Source organism: Mobula birostris, chromosome 2, assembly GCF_030028105.1.
Source record: "Mobula birostris isolate sMobBir1 chromosome 2, sMobBir1.hap1, whole genome shotgun sequence".
NCBI classification, from domain to species: domain Eukaryota; kingdom Metazoa; phylum Chordata; class Chondrichthyes; order Myliobatiformes; family Myliobatidae; genus Mobula; species Mobula birostris.
Window position 1 is genome coordinate 171,427,111 of NC_092371.1, and position 20,206 is coordinate 171,447,316.

A 20,206-nucleotide genomic window follows, 5' to 3' on the forward strand; every position below is an offset into this window, starting at 1 on the left:
GCCTTTTTGAAGCAAGTGGGAACTTCTGTCCATAGCAGCGAAAGGTTGCAAAGGCCCTTGAACACTCCCGCTAGTTGGTTGGCTCAGGTTTTCAGGGCCTTACCAGATACTCCATCGAGACCTTCTGCCTTGCAAGGGTTCACTCTCTTTAAAGACAGTCTGTTACATATATTTTGTGCGAATGCAGATGAATGAGAGAAAAAATGATCAAACCCAGAAATCAAAGTTCTTATTTTGCTAGCTGTTAAAACAAATACCTCTCATATATAAAATTCAGTGCATACATGTTATTGTCACTGGGCAAAAAACTGCACAGCACAAGATTTTTGTGCACATTGGTCCCACACCACCAGGTCCAGAAACAGTTATTACACTTCAACCATCAGGCTCCTGAACTGGTGTGGATAAGTTCACTCACCTCAATTCTGAACTGATTCCACAACCTGAATTTGCGGAATTTGTTTGTTAGTCTTTGTTTCTGTTGTTTTTTGTTTCATGTCATGCCCTGATCAACACAGCACAGCAAATTCCTATTAAATGTATATGGCAGATAAAGTTGATCCTCATCCTTGATTCTTGATGACAAGGTGTGGATGAGAATAAGCCCCATACACGAGGTAAATCTGAAACAAAATTAAAAAATGCTGTAAACATTCAGCAGGTCAGGCAGTGTCTGTGGGGAGAGAAACAGTCAACTTATCAGAACAGAGACTTGCATCAGTCTGTTCTTGTTTTGGTTACACAGCAGCATCCTCAAAAAGACAATATATCAGGGGAATAAAACTTCCCTACTCTTATACTCCAGTTCAGGTGCAGTAAAGTCTAACTGACACCAAGATTAGAGGTTTGGTGGACAGTGAGAAAGGCTATCATGGCTTGCAGAGGGATCTGCATCAGCTGGAAAAATGGGCTGAGAAATGGCCAACAGAATTTAATGCAGACAAGTGTGAGGCGATGCACTGGTAGGACCAACCAGGGCAGGTCTCACACTGCAAACAGTAGGGCATTGAAGAGTGTGATAGAACAAAGGGCTCTGGGAATACAGGATCATAACTCATTGAATGTGATATCACAGATAGATGAAGCCATAAAGAAAGCTTTTGGCACATTGGCCTTCATAAATCAAAGTATTGTGTACAGGAGATGGGATGATATGTTGAAGTTGTACAAGATGTTGTTGAGGCCTAATTTGGAGTATTGCATGCAGTTCTGGTCACCTACCTACAGGAAAGATGTAAATAAAGTTGAAAGAGTACAGAGAAAATTTACAAGGATGTTTCAGTGTCTGGAGGACCTGAGTTATAAGGAAAGATTGAATAGGTTAGGACTTTATTCCTTAGAATGTAGAAGATAGAGATATACAAAATTATGAGTGGTATTGATCAGGTAAATTCAAGCAGGTTTTTTCCATTGAGATTGGGCGGAACTACAACCGGAGGTCATGGGTTAAGGGTGAAAGGTGAAAAGTTTAAGGGAAACATGAGGGGAACTTCTTCACTCAGAGGGTCATAAGAGTGTCAAATCAGCTGCCAGCTAAATGGCACACGCAAACTCGATTTCAACGTTTAAGCGAAGTTTGGATAGGTACATGGATGTAGGGGTATGGAGGGCTACGGTCCTGGTGCAGGTCAATAGGAGTAGGCAGTTTAAATGCTTTGGCAAGGACTAGATGGGCCGAAGGGCCTGTTTCTGTGCTGTACTTCTCTATGACTCTGTGACTCTATACCTTGTACCTTGTACCTCCCTCTCTCTTGCTGGGTTGTAATCTTTCCAGAATTTTCCCTCAGGACTTGAGACTACTGAACTCTCCACCACCATCCAGGTGTCATCATGTATGAAGCTCCAGCAGTGCTATACTGTTAACTTTTTAGCTTGTGTGGTAAATGCACCTTATTATTTGTTAATTTATTTGTGGTAATATCGCTTTATGTGTTGTGTTTATGTATTATATGTACTATGTTGCATCTTGGTTTGGAGGAACGTCATTTCATTTAGCTGTATACATTTGTACCATTGAATGACAATAAACTGAACTTGAACTTGAACAAAACTTCATCTGGTAGCAGTAGAAATAAAAGTCAAATTGAATAATTAGATTTAAAACAGGTCTATGCTGTTTTCGAAGATAGTCAATTGAATGTCATTGCTTACAAAACTTTTTATTGCATTTCTTTTGTATCTTTTGCAATAAGTGTGACAAATACTAAAATATGACAACTAATAAAAGTGCAAAAGTACCAGAATCGTATTGGAATAACACAGAACTGTTATAACAGTTATAACAGATTGTCTTTTATTAAAAATGCATTCACTTTTTAAAATGCTCAAAAAATATAAAGAGAAACCCGCAAAGAGCTGATTAGTGACTCCAGGAGGAAGAAGCCGGGGTCCATGAACCTGCCCTCATTAGGGCATGGGAAGTGGAGAGAGTCAATAACTTTAAATTCCTTGTCTTTATCATATCAGAGGAACTGTCATGGGACTAGCCCATAAGTGCCATCACAAAGAAGACACAACAGCACCTCTACTTTCTTAGAGGTTCGTGTAGATTTGACATGTTACCAAAATCTTTGACGAGCACAGTGGAGAGTATCCTGACTGATTGCATCGCAGCCTGGTATGGAAACGCCAATGCCCAGGAATGGAAATGTCTATGGAAAGTGGTGGGTACAGTCCAGTCCATCACAGGCAACACCTTCGGCATCACTGAGCACATTTACACGGAGTGCTGCCACAAAAAAGCAGCATCCATCATCAAGGACCCCCACCATCCAGGCCTGCTCTCTTCTCACTACTGCCATTCGTAGGAGGTACAGAAGCCTTAGATCCCACACCTCCAGCTGAGCAACAGTTATTACCCTTCAACCATCAGGCTCTTGAACTGGTGTGGCTAACTTCACTCACCCCAACACTGAACTGATTCCACAACCTACAGACTCACTTTTAAAAGACTCTACAGCTCACATTCTCAGTATTATTTTTTTATTTTGAACAATTTATCTTCTTTTGCACATTAGTTGTTTGTCAATCTTCATGTATAGTCTTCCATAAATATTATTGTATTTACTTATTTTTCCTGTAAATGCCTGCAAAAAATAAATTCAAAATTTCATTTATTGTGACATATATGTACTTTTATAATGAATTTTACTTTGACTTTGAATTTGAAATGTTGGGTTAATTCCATATGTTTGCTCTTTCAAGGCACGTTTTCACATTTTTTTGAACTTGCAAGTTTGCAGTGTTGATTTATTTGTCATTAATTAATGTGTGGGAAAGCACATACACCTCCCACACTTCATGCATGATTGCTCTTCTGACGAAACCTTTTCTGAGTAAATAACTCCTCGTTTATCATGCGATTAAAGAAGAAATCAGCACTTCATTCTCGTCATGCTCCACTATGGATAAAAGAAACTGCGGTAACAGAAGCACGAAGATCTGAGAGCCAGAAATGTCTTTGAAAATAACATTTTTCCTCACATAAATCAACTTTCTGTGGTGCTTTTCTATCAGCTGTAAGAATGGTACAATTAATAAGGAAAGGTTTCTGTATCTGACATTACGGGGGTTTTCTTAGTACGGGTCATAGTCATAGAGTCATGGAACACTACAGCACAGAAACAGGCCCTTTGGTCCATCTAGTCCATGCTGAACTATCAATCTGCCTAGTCTCATTGACCCACACCTGGACCACAGGCTTCAATACCTCTCCCATTCACGTTCCCATCCAAACTTCTCTTAACTGTTGAAATCAAACCTGCATCTACCACTTCTGCTGGCAGCTCGTCCCACACTTTCACCACCCTCTGAGTGAAGAAGTTCCCCTTAAACATTTCATCTTTCTCCTTTAATCCATGACCTAGTTCTAGTCTCACCCAACCTCAGTGGAAAAGGTCTGCTTGTATTTACTGTATACCCCTCAAAACTTTGTATACCTCGATCAAAAATATCCTCTCATTCTCCCATGGTCTAGGGAATAAAGTTCTAACCTACTCAACCTTTCACTATAACTGAGGTCCTCAAGTCATTGGAAATTTTCTCTGCACTCTTTCAATCTTACGAATATCTTTCCTGTTGGGTGTCAAAGGTTATGGGGAGAAGGCAGGAGAAAGGGAGTGAGAGGGATAATAAATCAGTCATGACTGAATAGCCAAGTAGACTTGATGGATCGAATGGCCTAATTCTACTCCTATGTCCTAAGGTCTTATTTTCTTATGTTTCAAAAGGTTTTTAAATAATCCCACAGAACATTCTGAAAGAAGCTTGGTCAGACTGCTGGGTAAGCAAAGTTAGAATGCACATTGACATATGTTGGATCTTATCCATAGCTGCTACCACTATCCTTATGTTTCCTCTCAAGACAGCCGTATTGAGAGTGTGTGCAGTCCATATGTCTGTAACCGCATACCCTACACACTAACTCAGCATCCCAGCAATGCATTTTGAAGAGACTGGCCACACATCTCAAGACCACAGCTTTCGTTCCTTTCAGAAATGAGAACATTTGAAACCAGACATGGGTGTAGCCTTAAACCACTTTTAAAGAAAGCTGTGTTCTGTTTCCATAAAATGGTACATGCTCTGAAAATTACTGAAAGATAGCGTGCTCTTGTACCAACTTTCACTCCTTCAAGGAAACATTGACTTGTCTCTTTTTAATGTAGATAACATGCCTTATAACATATGGACACAGAGGCAACACACACAAAATGCTGTAGAAACACAGCAGGTCAGGTAGCATCTATGGAAATTAATAAACACTTAATGTTTTGGGCTGAGTCCTGATGAAGGGTCTCAGCCCAAAACATCGGCTGTTTATTTATTTCTATAGATGCTGCTTGACCTGCTGAGTTCCCCCAGCATTTTCTGTGATGCTCTGGACTTCCAGTATCTACAGAATCTCTTGTGTTTATGGAGACAGAAGTTTCATTTCAGGTGGATAAGAGCTCAGAAGACAGAACATAGAGCATTACCGTACAGGCCCTTTGGCCCACAATGTTGTGCTGATTTTTAACCTACTCTAGGATCAAACTAAACCTTCACTCCCACATAGCCCTACATTTTTCAATCTTCCATGTGCCTATCTAAGAGTTTTATAAATGTCCTCAATGTATCCGCCTCTACCACCTGCCTGGCAGCACATTCTGTGCACCTATCACTCTTAGTTTAAAAACCTACCTCTGACACCCCCTATACTTTCCTCCAATCATTTTAAAATTATGCACCCTCATATTAGTCATTTCCACCATGGGAAAAGGCTGTCCACTCAATCTATGCCCCTTATTATCTTTTACGCTTAAATTAAGTCACCTCTCAACCTCCTTTGCGCCAAAGAGAAAAGCCCCAGCTCGCTCAACCTATCCTGATACTCATGCTCTCTAATCCAGGCAGCATCTTGGTAAATTTCCTCTGCACCCTCTTCAAAGCTGCCACATCTTTCCTACTATTTTGTTTTATTTTATTTAGAGATACAGCGTGGAACAGGTCCTTTGAGATGTGCCACAAAGCAACCCATTGATTTAGCCCTCACCTAATCATGGAACAATTTACAATGACCAATTAACTTATTAACTAGTACATCTTTGGACTATGGGAAGAAACCCACACACACACAGGAAGGAACGCACAAACCTTCTTTCAGAGGACGCTGGAACTGAACTCCAATCTCTAATGGCCTGTGCTAACCACTATGCTACCATGACGCTCCACGGTATAATGAGGCAACCAGAATTAAACGTATCATTTGCAGTTAATCACAGCAGCGTAGTGTTTTGCGCAATTGGTTTACAGTGCCAGTGATCACTAATCATGGTTTGATTTCCCGCTAACGAGAGCAAACAGGAACAAGCAGGTGCTCCTGTTTCCTCCTACATTCCAGAGATGTATGGGTTAGGGTGAGTAAACTGTGGACATGCTATGTTGGGCCCAGAAGCATAGCGATAGCATTGGAAAAGGTACAGAGGAGATTTACCAGGATGCTGCCTGGTTTAAAGAGTATGGATTATGATCAGAGATTAAGGGAGCTAGGGCTTTACTCTTTGGAGAGAAGGAGAATGAGAGGAGACATGATAGAGGTATACAAGATAATAAGAGGAATAGATAGAGTGGATAGCCAGCGCCTCTTCCCCAGAGCACCACTGCTCAATACAAGAGGACATGGCTTTAAGGTAAGGGGTGGGAAGTTCAAGGGGGGATATTAGAGGAAGGTTTTTTACTCAGAGAGTGGTTGGTGCGTGGAATGCACTGCCTGAGTCAGTGGTGGAGGCAGATACACTAGTGAAGTTTAAGAGACTACTAGACAGGTACTTGGAGGAATTTAAGGTGGGGGCTTATATGGGAGGCAGGGTTTGAGGGTCGGCACAACATTGTGGGCCGAAGGGCCTGTACTGTGCTGTACTATTCTATGTTCTATGTTCTATGTTCTATGATATTTGTGGGCTGCCTCCAGCACATTCTCAGACTGTGTCGATTATAGATGCAAATGATGCATTTTACTGTCTGTTTCAATGTTTCGATTTGCATGTGGCAAATAAAGCTACTCTTTATCTTTAGTTAGAACACCAATTTTCTTTTAGAAATCGTTGGGGACAAGTAATTGGACAGGAGGTGAGTGGTTTTGTCTGTAAGGATGGGAAAATCAACTGCATAGTAACATTAAGAAAGGAAATGAGAAAACTGTAAACCCCATAGAGAAAGAGTAAGTAACTGGAAGTACAGGGAGGACTTCTTCAAATATTCTGAGGGGAATTAGTCTAGATGAATTGTCCTTTTTTCACTATGTAATTATATATTCAAATTAACTTAACTTAAGGTATAATACAATTGTTTAAAACTAAATCTCAGAATCAGAATCACATTTATTATCACTGATATATGACATGAAAATTGTTGTTTGTGGCAGCAGTACAGTGTAAGACTAAAAAAGTTACTATAGCATAAAAGAGGTAGTGTTCAAAGTTCAAGGACCTTTCTGAAATCTGATGGTAGACGGGAAGAAGCTGATCCCAAAACAATGAGTGTGAGTCTTCAGTATCCTGTACTTCTCTGATGGTAGCAATAACGGGGCGTTTCTGAGATGGTGAAAGACCTTAATGATGGATACCACCTTCTTGAGGCATCACTTTTCGACGGTGTCCTCGATGGTGGGGAGGGTTGTGCCCGTGAAGGAGCTAGCTGAGTCTACAACCCTCTGCTTCCTCCTTTGATCCTGTGTATTGGCGCCTCTATACCAGGTTGTGACGCAGTCAGAACAGTTTGCAATGTACATCTGTAGACAATTGTAAGAGTTATTTGGTGACAAGCCAGATTTCCTCAGATTCCCCATGAAGTGCAGATGCTGATGTGCCTTCTTCATGTTTGGTGGGCTCAGGATAGATCGTATGAAATGTTGACACACAAGTAATTGAAACTGCTCACCCTTTCCACTGCTGATCCCTTGATGAGGACTGGTCTATGTTTTCCAGACTTCCTCTTCCTGAAGTCAACAATCAACTCCTTGGTCCTTCAAAAATGTTAGATGTTAGAATCGTAAAAGAGACACCTCATGGCATTGAGTTGAATGGCCTCTCTTTTTCATGATGTAATTGTATATCCAAGTGAGCTTAGTTTATGGAATGGTGCATTTGTTTATCAGTAGAGCTGCTCACGTGCAACAAGCCCTTGACGTCAAAATTTAGAAACAGCTGGCAATCTCGCTGCTGGAGCCAATTAGATTCTGGACAAAAATATCTAACACACTCACAAATAGCTTCGGGAGGAAGAGATTCAGACGAGATAGATGCAAATTTTATTTTTACAACCTGTCAAAGACTTAGTCATAGAGTACTACAGCACAGAAACAGGCCCTTTGGCATATCTAGTCTGCGCTGAAATGTTATTCTGCCTAGTCCCGTCAACTCGCACCTGGATTGTAGCCATCCATATCCCCCCCATCCATGTAGTTATCTAAACTTCTCTTAAGTGTTGCAATTGATCCCACATTTACCATTTCTGCTGGGAGCTTGTTCCACACTTTCAAATGTAAAAGTCCTTATACTTGTGGTGACCTTCAGCAATAACACACACAAAGTGCCAGAGAAACTTAGCTGGTTAGGCAGTATCTTTGGAGAGAAATAATCAGTTGACATGTTGGGCTGAGACCTTTCGTCAGCACTAGAAAAGAATGGGGAAGAAGCCTGAATAAGAAGGTGGGGGCGAAGGAAATGATTACAAAGGTAGTAATCTCAAGATTACTGCCTGTGCCACGTGACAGTGTCATGGTCCAGATCGGGGTCCTTTTAAATTTAGATTGTTTATGTTACGATCCGGACCGTTGATTCCCTGTTTTCCCGTGTCCCTCGACTTTGGTGATCAGAGGCAATTAACACTCAGCTGAACCGGTAGTTTATAGTCTCCGGCTTTCAGCAGTTTGGTGCGGGAGTGTCTGCAAAGTCACGGCGTGCCAGTGTCATCTGGCCGGAGCAAGCCTAGTCTCTGCCGAAACGAGTGCCGGTAATTCGCCTCTCCTCACCGGAGCAACCCTGTCCAGTTACCTCGCCAAAGCGAGCCTGCAAAGTTTCCTTACAAGGTGGGTCCGTCAGTTAACCCGCCGGAGGGAATCATGAACCGCTGTCTACTGTTCCCGGGCCGAGTCGAGAGCTCGCCACTACCCGGAGGCTCCATGTCAAGTCCTGGCCCTGGCGGTCTGTGATTCCTGTCCTACCCCCTTGTCTGAATCCTTTCTCTGCCCCTCTTGCCTCTAGCCCTTGTCTGCAGCCCCCACCTGCACTTCGGTCTAGTTCCATCACCGGAGCTAGATAGGTACTGTCTGGTGTTCATTTGTGTTGGTCTTGTCTTGTCCTCGCCTCCGTGGGATAAGTCTGGCCGTCTTGCCGTTGCCCCGCGGGGAGTCACGTCTTGTCTTGTCTTGTCCTCGCCTCCGTGGAGTAGGTCTGGCCGTCTTGCCATTGCCCCGCGGGGGGGGGTCATGTTCTGTATTGTCTTGTCCTCACCTCCGTGGGGTAAGTCAGGCCGTCTTGCCGTTGCCCTGCGGAGGGTCATGAGTCCCGGCCCTATGTCCTGTACCCAAGGAGGGGTCCCGGCTCTCTGTACTGTGTGTGAGTCCCGGCCCTATGTCCTGTACCCAAGGAGGGGTCCCGACTCTGTGTTCTGTGTATGTGTCCATGCTTCCATGTACCTGCTCCTCTAGACCGAGGCTCTGTGTTTCCATGTTCCTCCTCTCCCTAGCCCATGTCATGTCCATGCCTGGTTCTAGGATCTGAACCTGAGGCAAGACCCAGGTGCTGGGTCCTTGCCCAGTCTCGGGCTCGGAGTCCATACCCTAGCCTCCTCATGTCTCCTCTAGTTCTAGGAGCCAATTCCGAGTCCAAGCCCAGACCCTTGGTCCCAGCCTAGTCATAGTCCTGAGTCGTTATCCTGTTCACTATTCCTGCTTCTGTCTTGCTCTCCTGGTATCGTACATTAAACTAAACCTAAGTAACCTCACAAGATATGTCTTGCATTTGGGTCCACCCTTGCTCCCAAAGGCCCGCCATTGTGACAGACAGTGAGTATAAGAATAGAGTGAGGCGGAGGATAAATGCGTGGTTGAGGGATTGGAGCAGGGGGCAGGGATTCAGATTTCTGGATCATTGGGACCTCTTTTGGGGCAGGCGTGACCTGTACAAAAAGGATGGGTTGCACTTGAATCCCAGGGGGATCAATATCCTGGTGTGGAGGTTTGCTAAGGCTATTGGCGAGAGTTTAAACTAGAATGGCTGGGGGGTGGGAACCGAACTGAAGTGACAGAGGAAGAGGCGGTTGGCTCACAAATACAGAAAGCTTGCAGACAGTGTGAGAAGGAGGGTAGGCAGGTGATAGAGAAGGGATGAGCTCAGACCGATGGTTTGAGATGTGTCTATTTTAATGCAAGGAGTATCATGAACAAAGTGGATGAACTTAGAGCGTGGATCAGTACTTGGAATTATGATGTTGTGGACATTACAGAGACTTGGATGGCTCAGGGGCAAGAATGGTTACTTCAAGTGCCAGGCTTTAGATGTTTCAGAAGGGATTGGAAGGGAGGCAAAAGTGGTCATAGCGTGGCACTGTTGATCAGAGTTGTGCATCATGGCTGCAGAAAAGGGGGAAGTCATGGAGGGATTGTCTATGGAGTCTCTGTTGGTGGAAGTTAGGAACAGAAAGGGGTCAATAACTCTACTAGGTGTTTTTCATAGACCACCCAATAGTAACAGGGACATCGAGGAGCGGATAGGGAGACAGATGCTTGAAAGGTGTAATAATAACAGGGTTGTCGTGATGGGAGATTTTAATTTCCCAAATATTGATTTGCATCTCCCTAGAACGAGGGGTTTAGATGGGGTAGTGTTTGTTAGGTGTGTTCAGGAAGGTTTCTTGACACAAAATGTAGATGAGCTTCCAAGAGGAGAGGCTGTACTTGATCTGATATTTGGAAATGAACCTGGTCAGGTGTCAGATCTCTCAGTGGGAGAGTATTTTGGAGATAGGGATCACAATTCTATCTCCCTTACCATAGCATTGGAGAGGGATAGGAACAGACAAGTTAGGAAAGCATTTAATTGGAATAAGGTGAAATATGAGGATATCAGCAGGAACTTGGAAGCATGAATTGGGAACAGGTGTTCTCAGGGAAATCTATGGCAGAAATGTGGCAAATGTTCTGGGGATATATGCGTGGAGTTCTACATAGGTACATTCCAATGAGACAGGGAAAGGATGGTTGGGTACAGGAACCATGGTGTACAAAGGCTGTTGTAAATCTAGTCAAGAAGAAATGAAAAGCTTATCAGCGGTTCAAAAAATTAGGTAATGATAGAGATCTACTTTGTAGAAGATTATAAGGCTAGCAGGAAAGGGCTTATGAAGGAAATTAGGAGAGCCAGAAGGGGCCATGAGAAGCACTTGGCAGACAGGATTAAGGAGAACCCCAAGGCATTCTACAAATATGTGAAGAGCAAGAGGATAAGATGTGAGACAATAGGACCAATCAAGTGTGACAGTGGAAAAGGATGCAAGGAACCGGAGGAGATAGCAGAGGTACTTAATGAATACCTTACTTCAGTATTCACTACGGAAAAGAATCTTGGCGATTGTAGAGATGACTTACAGTGGGCTGAAAAGCTTGAGCATATAGGTATTAAGAAAGACGATGTGCTGGAGCTTTTGGAAAGCATCAAGTTGAATAAGTCACCGGGACCAGACGGGATGTACCCCAGGCTACTGTAGGATGTGAGGGTGGAGATTGCTGAGCCTCTGGCTATGATCTTTGCATCATCATTGGGGATGGGAGAGGTTCCGGAAGATTGGAGGGTTGCAGATGTTGTTCCCTTATTCAAGAAAGGGAGTAGAGATAGCCCAGGAAATTATAGACCAGTGAGTCTTACTTCAGTGGTTGGCAAATTGATGGAAAAGATCCTGAGAGGCAGGATTTATGAACATTTGCAGACGTATAATATGATTAGGAATAGTCAGCATGGCTCTGTCAAAGGCAGGTCATGCCTTACGAACCTGATTGAATTTTCTGAGGATGTGACTAAATACGTTGATGAAGGTAGAGCAGTAGATGTAGTGTATATGGATTTCAGCAAGGCATCTGATAAGGTACCCCATGCAAGGCTTATTGAGAAAGTAAGGAAGCATGGGATCCAAGGGGACATTGCTTTGTGGATCCTGAATTGGCTTGCCCACAGAAGGCAAAGAGTGGTTGGAGATGGGTCATATTCTACATGGAGGCCAGTGACCAGTGGTGTGTCTCAGGGATCTGTTCTGGGACCCCTACTCTTCATGATTTTTGTAAATGACCTGGATGACGAAGTGAAGGGTTGGGTTAGTAAATCTGCTGATGACACAAAGGTTGGGGGTGTTGTGGATAGGGTGGAGGGCTGTCAGATGTTACAGTGGGACATTAATAGGATGCAAAACTGGACTGAAAAATGGCAGATGGAGTTCAACTCAGGTAAGTGTGAAGTGGTTCATTTTGGTAGGTCGAATAGGATGGCAGAATATAGTATTAATGGTAAGACTCTTGGCAGTGTGGAGGATCAGAGGGATCTTGGGGTCCGAGTCCATAGGACGCTCAAAGCGGCTGCGCAGGTTGACTCTGTGGTTAAGAGGGCATAAGGTGCATTGGCCTTCATCATCATGGGATTGAGTTTAGGAGCTGAGAGGTAATGTTGCAGCTTTATAGGACCCTGGTCAGACCCCACTTGGAGTACTGTTCTCAGTTCTGGGTCGCTTCAGTACAGGAAGGATATGGAAACCGTGGAATGGGTGCAGAGGAGATTTACAACGATGTTACGTGGTTTGGAGGGCATGCCTTATGAGAATAGGTTGAATGAACTTGGACTTTTCTCCTTGGAGCGACGGAGGATGAGAGGTGACTTGATAGAGGTGTATAAGATGATGAGAGGCATTGATCGTGTGGATAGTCAGAGGCTTTTTCCCAGGGCTGAAATGTCTAACATGAGAGGGCACAGTTTTAAGGCGCTTGGGAGCAGGTACAGAGGAGATGTCAGAGGTAAATTTTTTACGCAGAGAGTTGTGAATGCATGGAATGGGCTGCCAACGATGGTGGTGGAGGCGGATACGATAGGGTCTTTTAAGAGACGTCTGGATAGGTATATGGAGCTTAGAAAAAATAGAGGACTATGTGTAACCCCAGGTAAATTCTCCACTTCTGATCCCTCTGTGAGGATTGGTATGTGTTTCTTCGTCTTACCCTTCCCGAAGTCCACAATGAGCTCTTTTGTCTTGCTGACGTTGAGTGCCAGGTTGTTGCTGGGGCACCACTCCATCAGTTGGCATATCTCACTCCTGTATGCCCTTTCGTCACCACCTGAGATTATACCAACAATGGTAGTATCGTCAGCAAATTTATAGATGGTATTTGAGCTATGCCTAGCCAAACAGTCATGTGTATATAGAGAGCAGAGCTGTGGGCTAAGCACACACCCTTGTAGTGCCCCAGTATTGTTCATCAGCGAGGAGGATATGTTATCATCAATCCACACAGATTGTGGTCTTCCGGTTAGGAAGTCAAGGATCCAATTGCAGGGGGAGGTACAGAGGCCCAGGTCCTGCAACTTCTCAATCAGGATTGTGGGAATGATGGTATTAAATACTGAGCCATAGTCGATGAACAGCATCCTGACGTAGGTGTTTGTGCTGTCTAGGTGGTCTAAAGCCATGTGGAGAAACATTGAGATTGCGTCTGCCGTTGACCTATTTTATGATAGGCACATTGCAATGGTTCCAGGTCCTTGCTGAGACAGGAGTTCAGTCTAGTCATGACCAACCTCTCAAAGCATTTCAGCACTGTAGATGTGAGTGCTACCAGGTGATAGTCATTAAAGCAGCTCACATTATTCTTCTTACGCACTGGTATAATTGTTGCCTTTTTGAAGAAAGTGGGAACTTCCACCCATAGCAGTGAGAGGTTGAAAATGTCCTTGAATCCAACTGATTGTTGGTTGGCATGGGTTTTCAAAGCCTTACCAAGTATTCTATCGGGACCTTCCGCCTTGCAAGGGTTCACTCTCTTTAAAGGCAGCCTAACATCGGCTTCTGAGACAGAGGTCACAGGGTATTCAGGTGCAGCAGGGATCTTCACAGCTGTAGTTGCGTTCTCACTTTCAAAGCGTGCATAGAAGGCGTTGAGTTCATCTGGTAGTGAAGCATCACTGCCATTCATGCTATTGGGTTTCACTTTGTAGGAAGTACTGCCTCCTGGCTGATGGTAGCTGTGATAAAATCGTATATCCTGGATGGTGGGGATCTTTGATGATGGATGTTGCCTCCTTCAGTCAGTGTCTCTTGTAGATACTATCGGTGGTGGGGAGGAATGTGGCTGTGATGTACTGGACTGAGTTCCCCACTCTGCAGCTTTTTAACTTGCTGCACGTTCTAATTGCTGTACCAAACTGTGATGCAATCATTCAGAGTGATTTCAACAGTACATCTGCAGAGGTGTGTTAGAGTGTTCGGTGACAAGGCAAACTTCCTTAACTTTCTAAGAGAGAAAAGGTGCTGATATGCCTCCCTTGTGATTACATCTATCTGCTGCCTGAGCTGCTGAGTTCTCTCACCATTTTGTGTGTGTTGCTCTGGATTTCCAGCACATGCAGAATCTCTTGCGTTTGTAACAGATGCCAACTGTTATTTTCTTCTTATTATTCCTTATCCTAGTTGAAAGGGACAAGTACTTCTCTCACCAACGAAGACACTACAAGGAATTCCGATTTGATCTCACACAAATTCCTGAAGGCGAGGCAGTTACAGCAGCAGAATTCCGCATTTACAAAGACCGAAGCAACAGCAGATATGAAAATGATACCTTCAGGATTACCATATACCAGGTTATTAAAGAATATACTAAAAGGTAACATATTCATTTAATTACATTTGTCATTAAATTCTCATAAACTATTTTATGATGCTGTGAGAAAAGACTGCATTGCAATAATGCAGAAGGGTGGAATTAATTCAAGAACTAAAAACAAATGCAATTTATTACCATACACATGAATGCATTACAAGATGCTCTCATTACTCAGTGGCCAATTTATTAGGTAGACCTGTACATCTACTTGTTAATGCAAATATCTAATCAGCCAATCATGTGGCAGCAACTCAACGCATAAGAGCATACCGACATGGTCAAGAGGTTTGGTTATTGTTCTGAGCAAATGTCAGAATGGGAAATAAAGATGGTTTAAGTGACTTTGATCATGGAATGATTATCGGTGCCAGACAGGGTGGTTTGAGTATCTCAGAAACTGCTGATCTCCTGGGATTTGAATGCAGAACAGTCTCCAGCGTTTACAAGAATGGTGTGAGAATAGAAAAATCTAGTGAGTGGCAGTTCTGTGAGTGAAAATGCCTTATTAATGAGGGAGCTCAGAAGAGAATGGCCAGACTGGTTCAAGCTGATAGGAAGGCAACAGTAACTAATATAAGCATGCGTTACAAGAACGACATGCAGAAGAGCATTTCTGAATGCACAACACATTGAACCTTGAAGTGAATGGGCTACTGAAGCAGAAGACCATGAATGTAGCTCTGGCCACATTATTAGGTACAGAAGGTATCTAATAAAGTGGCCACTGAGTAGAAATGAGTAGAAATTGCAATTCTTTGTGCACAGGCCAAAACAGTTAGTTATTACACTTCTACGCTGTTTGATTTTTATTAGTTCAGATTAATTTTGTAAAATAATGGATGAATGCCTTTGGATTGGTTGTAGTGTCACTCTTATCAAGTGCAGATGTCTATGCCTCTTATCATCTTGTATGCCTCTATCAAATCACCTCTCATCCTGCTCACCCCAAAGAGAAAAGTCCTAGCTCGCTCAACCTCTCCTCATAAGACATGCTCTCTAATCCATGCAGCATTGTGGTAAATTTCCTTTGCACTGTCTAAAGCAGGGGTCCCCAACCTTTTTTGCGCTGCGGACCGGTTTAATATTGAGAATATTCTTGCGGACCGGCCAACCCTGGGGGGTGGTGGGTAGGGTTGCCAACGGACAAGAGTAGCAGTCAAAGAAAGACTACAATGACCTTGAAGCCTTGCGCAGGCACCAGTGAGCATGCGTGACCTGCGCATGTGTGTACCTGCCGATATTATTCTCTGCAAAGCGTTTTTGGCGATTCTGTTCGGGGGTGGGGGTGTTCAGCACGACTGGAATATTAGTAATAAGGGGCTAATACACTCAATTTCGTTTCGAAAAGGGTTTATCTAACGAATTTAATATTAAACACACAGCGCATATTTTCCTCGCATGAATATAGTGATGAGTCAATCATCAGGGGAGGACGGGGAGCTTGAAGTGTTGAAAGTGTTACGTACCCCGTAACTGGGTTGCCAAACCAGCAGAATTGGATCACTCAGTGGGAGTCTGGATTACTAGAACTAAGAAAGTTTTATTAAAGAAACAAGCAACACAGTAATCGAAAGAATAATAAATGCAACAGTTCAGCAATAATAAACACACATGTGCACAGAATTAAGATAACAGGATCAATCAAGCTCTATCGTTGTCTAGGGGTAAATGACCAATTTCAAAGTGACACGAAGTCCAGTTCAATTTAGTTCAGTTCACAGTAATCATTGCCATGGCGATGGACAATGTGGGGGGAAGGAGAGAGAGAACGAGAACGACTGATCATTCAGAACGGCTTCCACTCACAGACCGGCGATATTGCTCACAAGCAGCTTTCGGGCGAGTACTTTGTGATGTCACCTGGGGTCACCGACTGTGACCCCTCCTCCAGATGCGGTCGATCCTCTGCAGTGAACCCGGCACCCAAGCAAGGGCGGACACACACCGGGTTCCCGCTGATCGTACCTTTCCACCCTGTGCGTTTATGGCCCGGTACTTCCCACCAACTTGTGAGAGGCGCACCGCTTCCAGGGTCTCGTTACCTCGGGTGTCGTGTGTGTGTTGCCTTAGCGAACCTGTCCCTTTTTATCCCCCTGCTGGGGTATCGCCTGTCCATCACTTCAAACAGTTCAGGGTTCAAAGGGGGAGCCGATCTTGACAATACCCAGACTGATGGCTCCTTCATTAACACCTCCAAATGCTGCTTCATTGTGTGCCTTATCTCTCCCTCCCCTGAGGACAGGTGGCAGACCAACTGCTGATGCCACTGGTGCTAGCCCAGGCCAGCAAACATCTTAATTTATGTGTATTCTCGTCACAAAAGAACTTCCAGTAGAAGTGGTAGAGGCAGGTTCGATATTATTTAAAGAAAAATTGGATAGGTATATGGACAGGAAAGGAATGGAGGGGTATGGGCTGAGTGCAGGTCGGTGGGACTAGGTGAGAGTAACTTTCGGCACGGACTAGAAGGGCCGAGATCGCCTATTTCCATGCTGTAATTGTTATATGGTTAATATAAGTCACTTATCAGTCAATAGCATCATAACATTTTAAGTAACATTTGGATATTAAACACACAGCACATATTTTCCCCGTATGAACATATAAAATCATTGCAACACACCAGTATCGCTGAATCAGTGGGAGCCCTGGGCTTGTTTCCCTGCAACAAGACGGTCCTATCGAGGGGTGATGGGAGACAGCGATACTCGAAGGAGGTTCCTTATGTCCAGTCTATTTAGTTTTCGTCGCATTCATTGCAGAGATATGTTGGAAATGGAAGCAACGTTTTCAGTGCTTTCGTGGCTATCTCAGGATATTTAGCCTTGACTTTGATCCAGAGTGCCGGCAGAGATGTTATGTCAAACATACTTTTCAGCCCGCCGTCATTTGCAAGCTCGAGGAGTTGATCTTCTTCCCGCGCTGACATGGCTGACGCGCGGTTAATGACCTCGCGTGTGTTCAGGCTCAACAGTGGGCGTGACAGGGAATGAGGAAAGGTGTGGCTGACTCATATCGCCAAATCATATCGTTTCCTTGCGGCCCGGTAGCAAATGCTCCGCGGCTCGGGGGTTGGGGACCGCTGGCCTAAAGCTTCCACATTCTTTCTATAATGATGCAACCAGAAATGAACACAATATTCCAAGTGTGGTCTAACCAGGGTTTCATAGAGCTGCAACATTATCTCACGGCTTCTGAACTCAGTCCCCATATGTTTTCTTAGCCACTTGATCAACTTGTGTGGCAACATTGGGGGACCTATGGACATAAAACTCAAGGTCTTGCTGTTCCTCCACACTGTTGGGAATCCTGCCATTTATCCTATATTCTGCCTTCAAATTTGACCCTCCAAGATGGTACTGGCAATATAGGGCAATGTTTTGTGGACAGCAAACTATACTACTATACTAAATATACATTGCTGCAGCCTGTAATTTGTCTTTGGGAGTTGTGCTTTTGAACCATCTGAACGACCTGGTATCTTGAATGATTCAGCAATTTGGACTCTCAAGAATGCAGATACCGCCACAGCGGCCATTGCTGGAAAGGACTTCAGGCCAGATTGAAACTTTGGGCTGGAATGAAGTGGCAGGATTTGGGCCCGAGTGCGAAAAGTGAGCCAATGTTTAGCGATTTAAGCACTGAGTCAGATTAAAAAGAATAAGGAGTCGAGCTCGAGGGTGAAGGATGAAAGGATGTTCAGCTCACTCGCCTCAGTGTTGAACTGACTGTGCAGCTGTGGCCTGCTGTCATCGGCTGCTGTGTCACTTCAGAGTTGAACTGGCTCTATGGCCATGGATTCACTTCTGGGGACACTGCAATTCCTGTTCTGTGTATAATTTGTTTACTTTTTTATTACTTGCACAATTTGTCCTTTTTTGAAACATTGAATGTTCAACAGTATTTCTTGTGTAGTGTTTTTCATGGGTTCTGTTGTGTTTCTTTGTTTTGTAACTGCCTGCAAGAATATAAATCTCAAGGTTTGTATATGGTATACATCTGAGGCTTCTGTCAGTCAGCATCGACCATGGATGTTGTGACCAAGCTGTCGTGCTATGCAATTCAGGGCAATACAATGGAAGACAAGCTGTTGCCATGTAGCAAGCTCCCCCTCTCCAGGCATCTGTCAAGCCCAAAGGAACAGCAGAGACTGACACAGCTTGGCACCAGCAGTGTTGCAGGCATTGCCAGTCAGTGTTCAACTCAACGACTGTATTGGTGACTCCAGCTCTGGAATTCTCCTTGAAGTTTACTCCTGAAGCTTTTATAATCTGTATGTATAGCTATAAGGCAGCGGAGATTTGAGATCTGTGATTTCCTTCTCCTAGATGACTTGCCAACCACGGCTGACAAGCCCCATCTGCCCGAAGCGACTGGTTTTAAAGTAGCAGTAACTTGCTTTTGCCCCTTCTCCTGTCAGTAGAAATGGTTCCACTCGGCTTAGTACCTAAGCCACACATGGAGGCCAGGAGTTGGACTTGGTTGTCAGAGACTATTTGAGACACATGCCATTGGCAGCATTTAATAGATAGTGGGAGCTTATTCCCATTACCACCCTCGGCGATAAAAACCAAAAGTAACTATGGTACACATACTTTAATAATAAATGTACTTTGAACTTTTGACCTTCCGAAGTGAATCACTTCACGCTTTTCCAGATTGAACTGCATCTGCTATCCCACAATCTAGATGAATAATCTCAATTATTTTGAGCCACAGGCATTCACATATTCAGATGTACAAAACACATTACCTTTCCAGGATGTTGGTGTTTGATAGAGGTCAGTAAATTTTAATTATCTTGCCTTGTTTTTCTTTCACTAGGTAAGCCTTAATGAACAAAGCTATTTACAATTTCAAAACAGCAGCTCTCTATTTGAATGTCTTACTGGTGGGAAACTGAGGTTAAAATATGAAGTAATGAAAGAAAGGTTAGCTTTATTTGTCACATGTACATCTACACATACAGCAAAATGTGTTGTTTGTTTCAAATCAAATCAGCCTGCAGGTGTTGCCATGCTTCTAGCGCCAGCATAACATGTCCTCAGCTCACTGACCCTACCCCGTACATCCTTGGAATGTGGGATGGAACTGAAGCACCTTAAGGAAACCCACGTGGTCATGGGGAGAACATACTAATTCCTTGCAGACAGTGGCAGGAATTGAACCCTGATCTTACAGCAGGTGTAGTCATTGTGTTATGCCTACCGCTATGCTACAATGCTGCCTGCATATCCTTTTGCTGTAAATTAAAGCCAAAGTCAAGTTCATCATCACTGCACAAGTGCAATGAAAAACTTGCTTACAGCCGCATCACAGGCACAGAGCACCAGATAAGCAGCATTCACAAGAAAAACAATAAATCAAACACAAATTATACACAATTCTTACAAGAAAGAACAGCAGTAGAACAAAAAAAAATCAAAGTCCATGTTAATTGAAAGTGAGTGAAGTGGTCATTGTGTTCCAAAACTGTAGTGATTAGAGTTTAGCTGGTTGGCTGAAGAACTCAGTACTGTATTTGAAGGGAAGTAAAAAAATTACTAAGTGTTTGAATTTTCCATTGACTTATCCTTGCCTTCACCTTCTTATAGAATGTGTTCCTGCCTCTAATAAGTTAATAGTAAAATAGTAAAATCAAAGACCCCGAGCCCATTAATCACCCCTGAGATTGGGAATGTTTATTTTAGTTGGTTACACTGAAAGAACCATCACAAGAGACATGTTTAATTAATTACCAGCTATCTTGCAGTTTAAAAACACACTGGCCGTTAGTCAGTGATTTCCCATTTCAGGCTCCAGAGAGCA

General features: G+C 43.6%; 1 protein-coding gene across 2 annotated transcripts in view; it reads left to right on the forward strand.

The window, feature by feature from the left end:
* bmp5 (bone morphogenetic protein 5) overlaps positions 1–20,206 on the forward strand; it is a 148,615-nt gene that overhangs the window by 81,674 nt on the left and 46,735 nt on the right. For both annotated transcript variants that reach the window (XM_072251092.1, XM_072251093.1), the window contains one exon: positions 14,206–14,398. In XM_072251092.1, the coding sequence (XP_072107193.1) occupies positions 14,206–14,398 (193 nt within the window). The remainder of the gene's footprint in view (positions 1–14,205; positions 14,399–20,206) is intronic.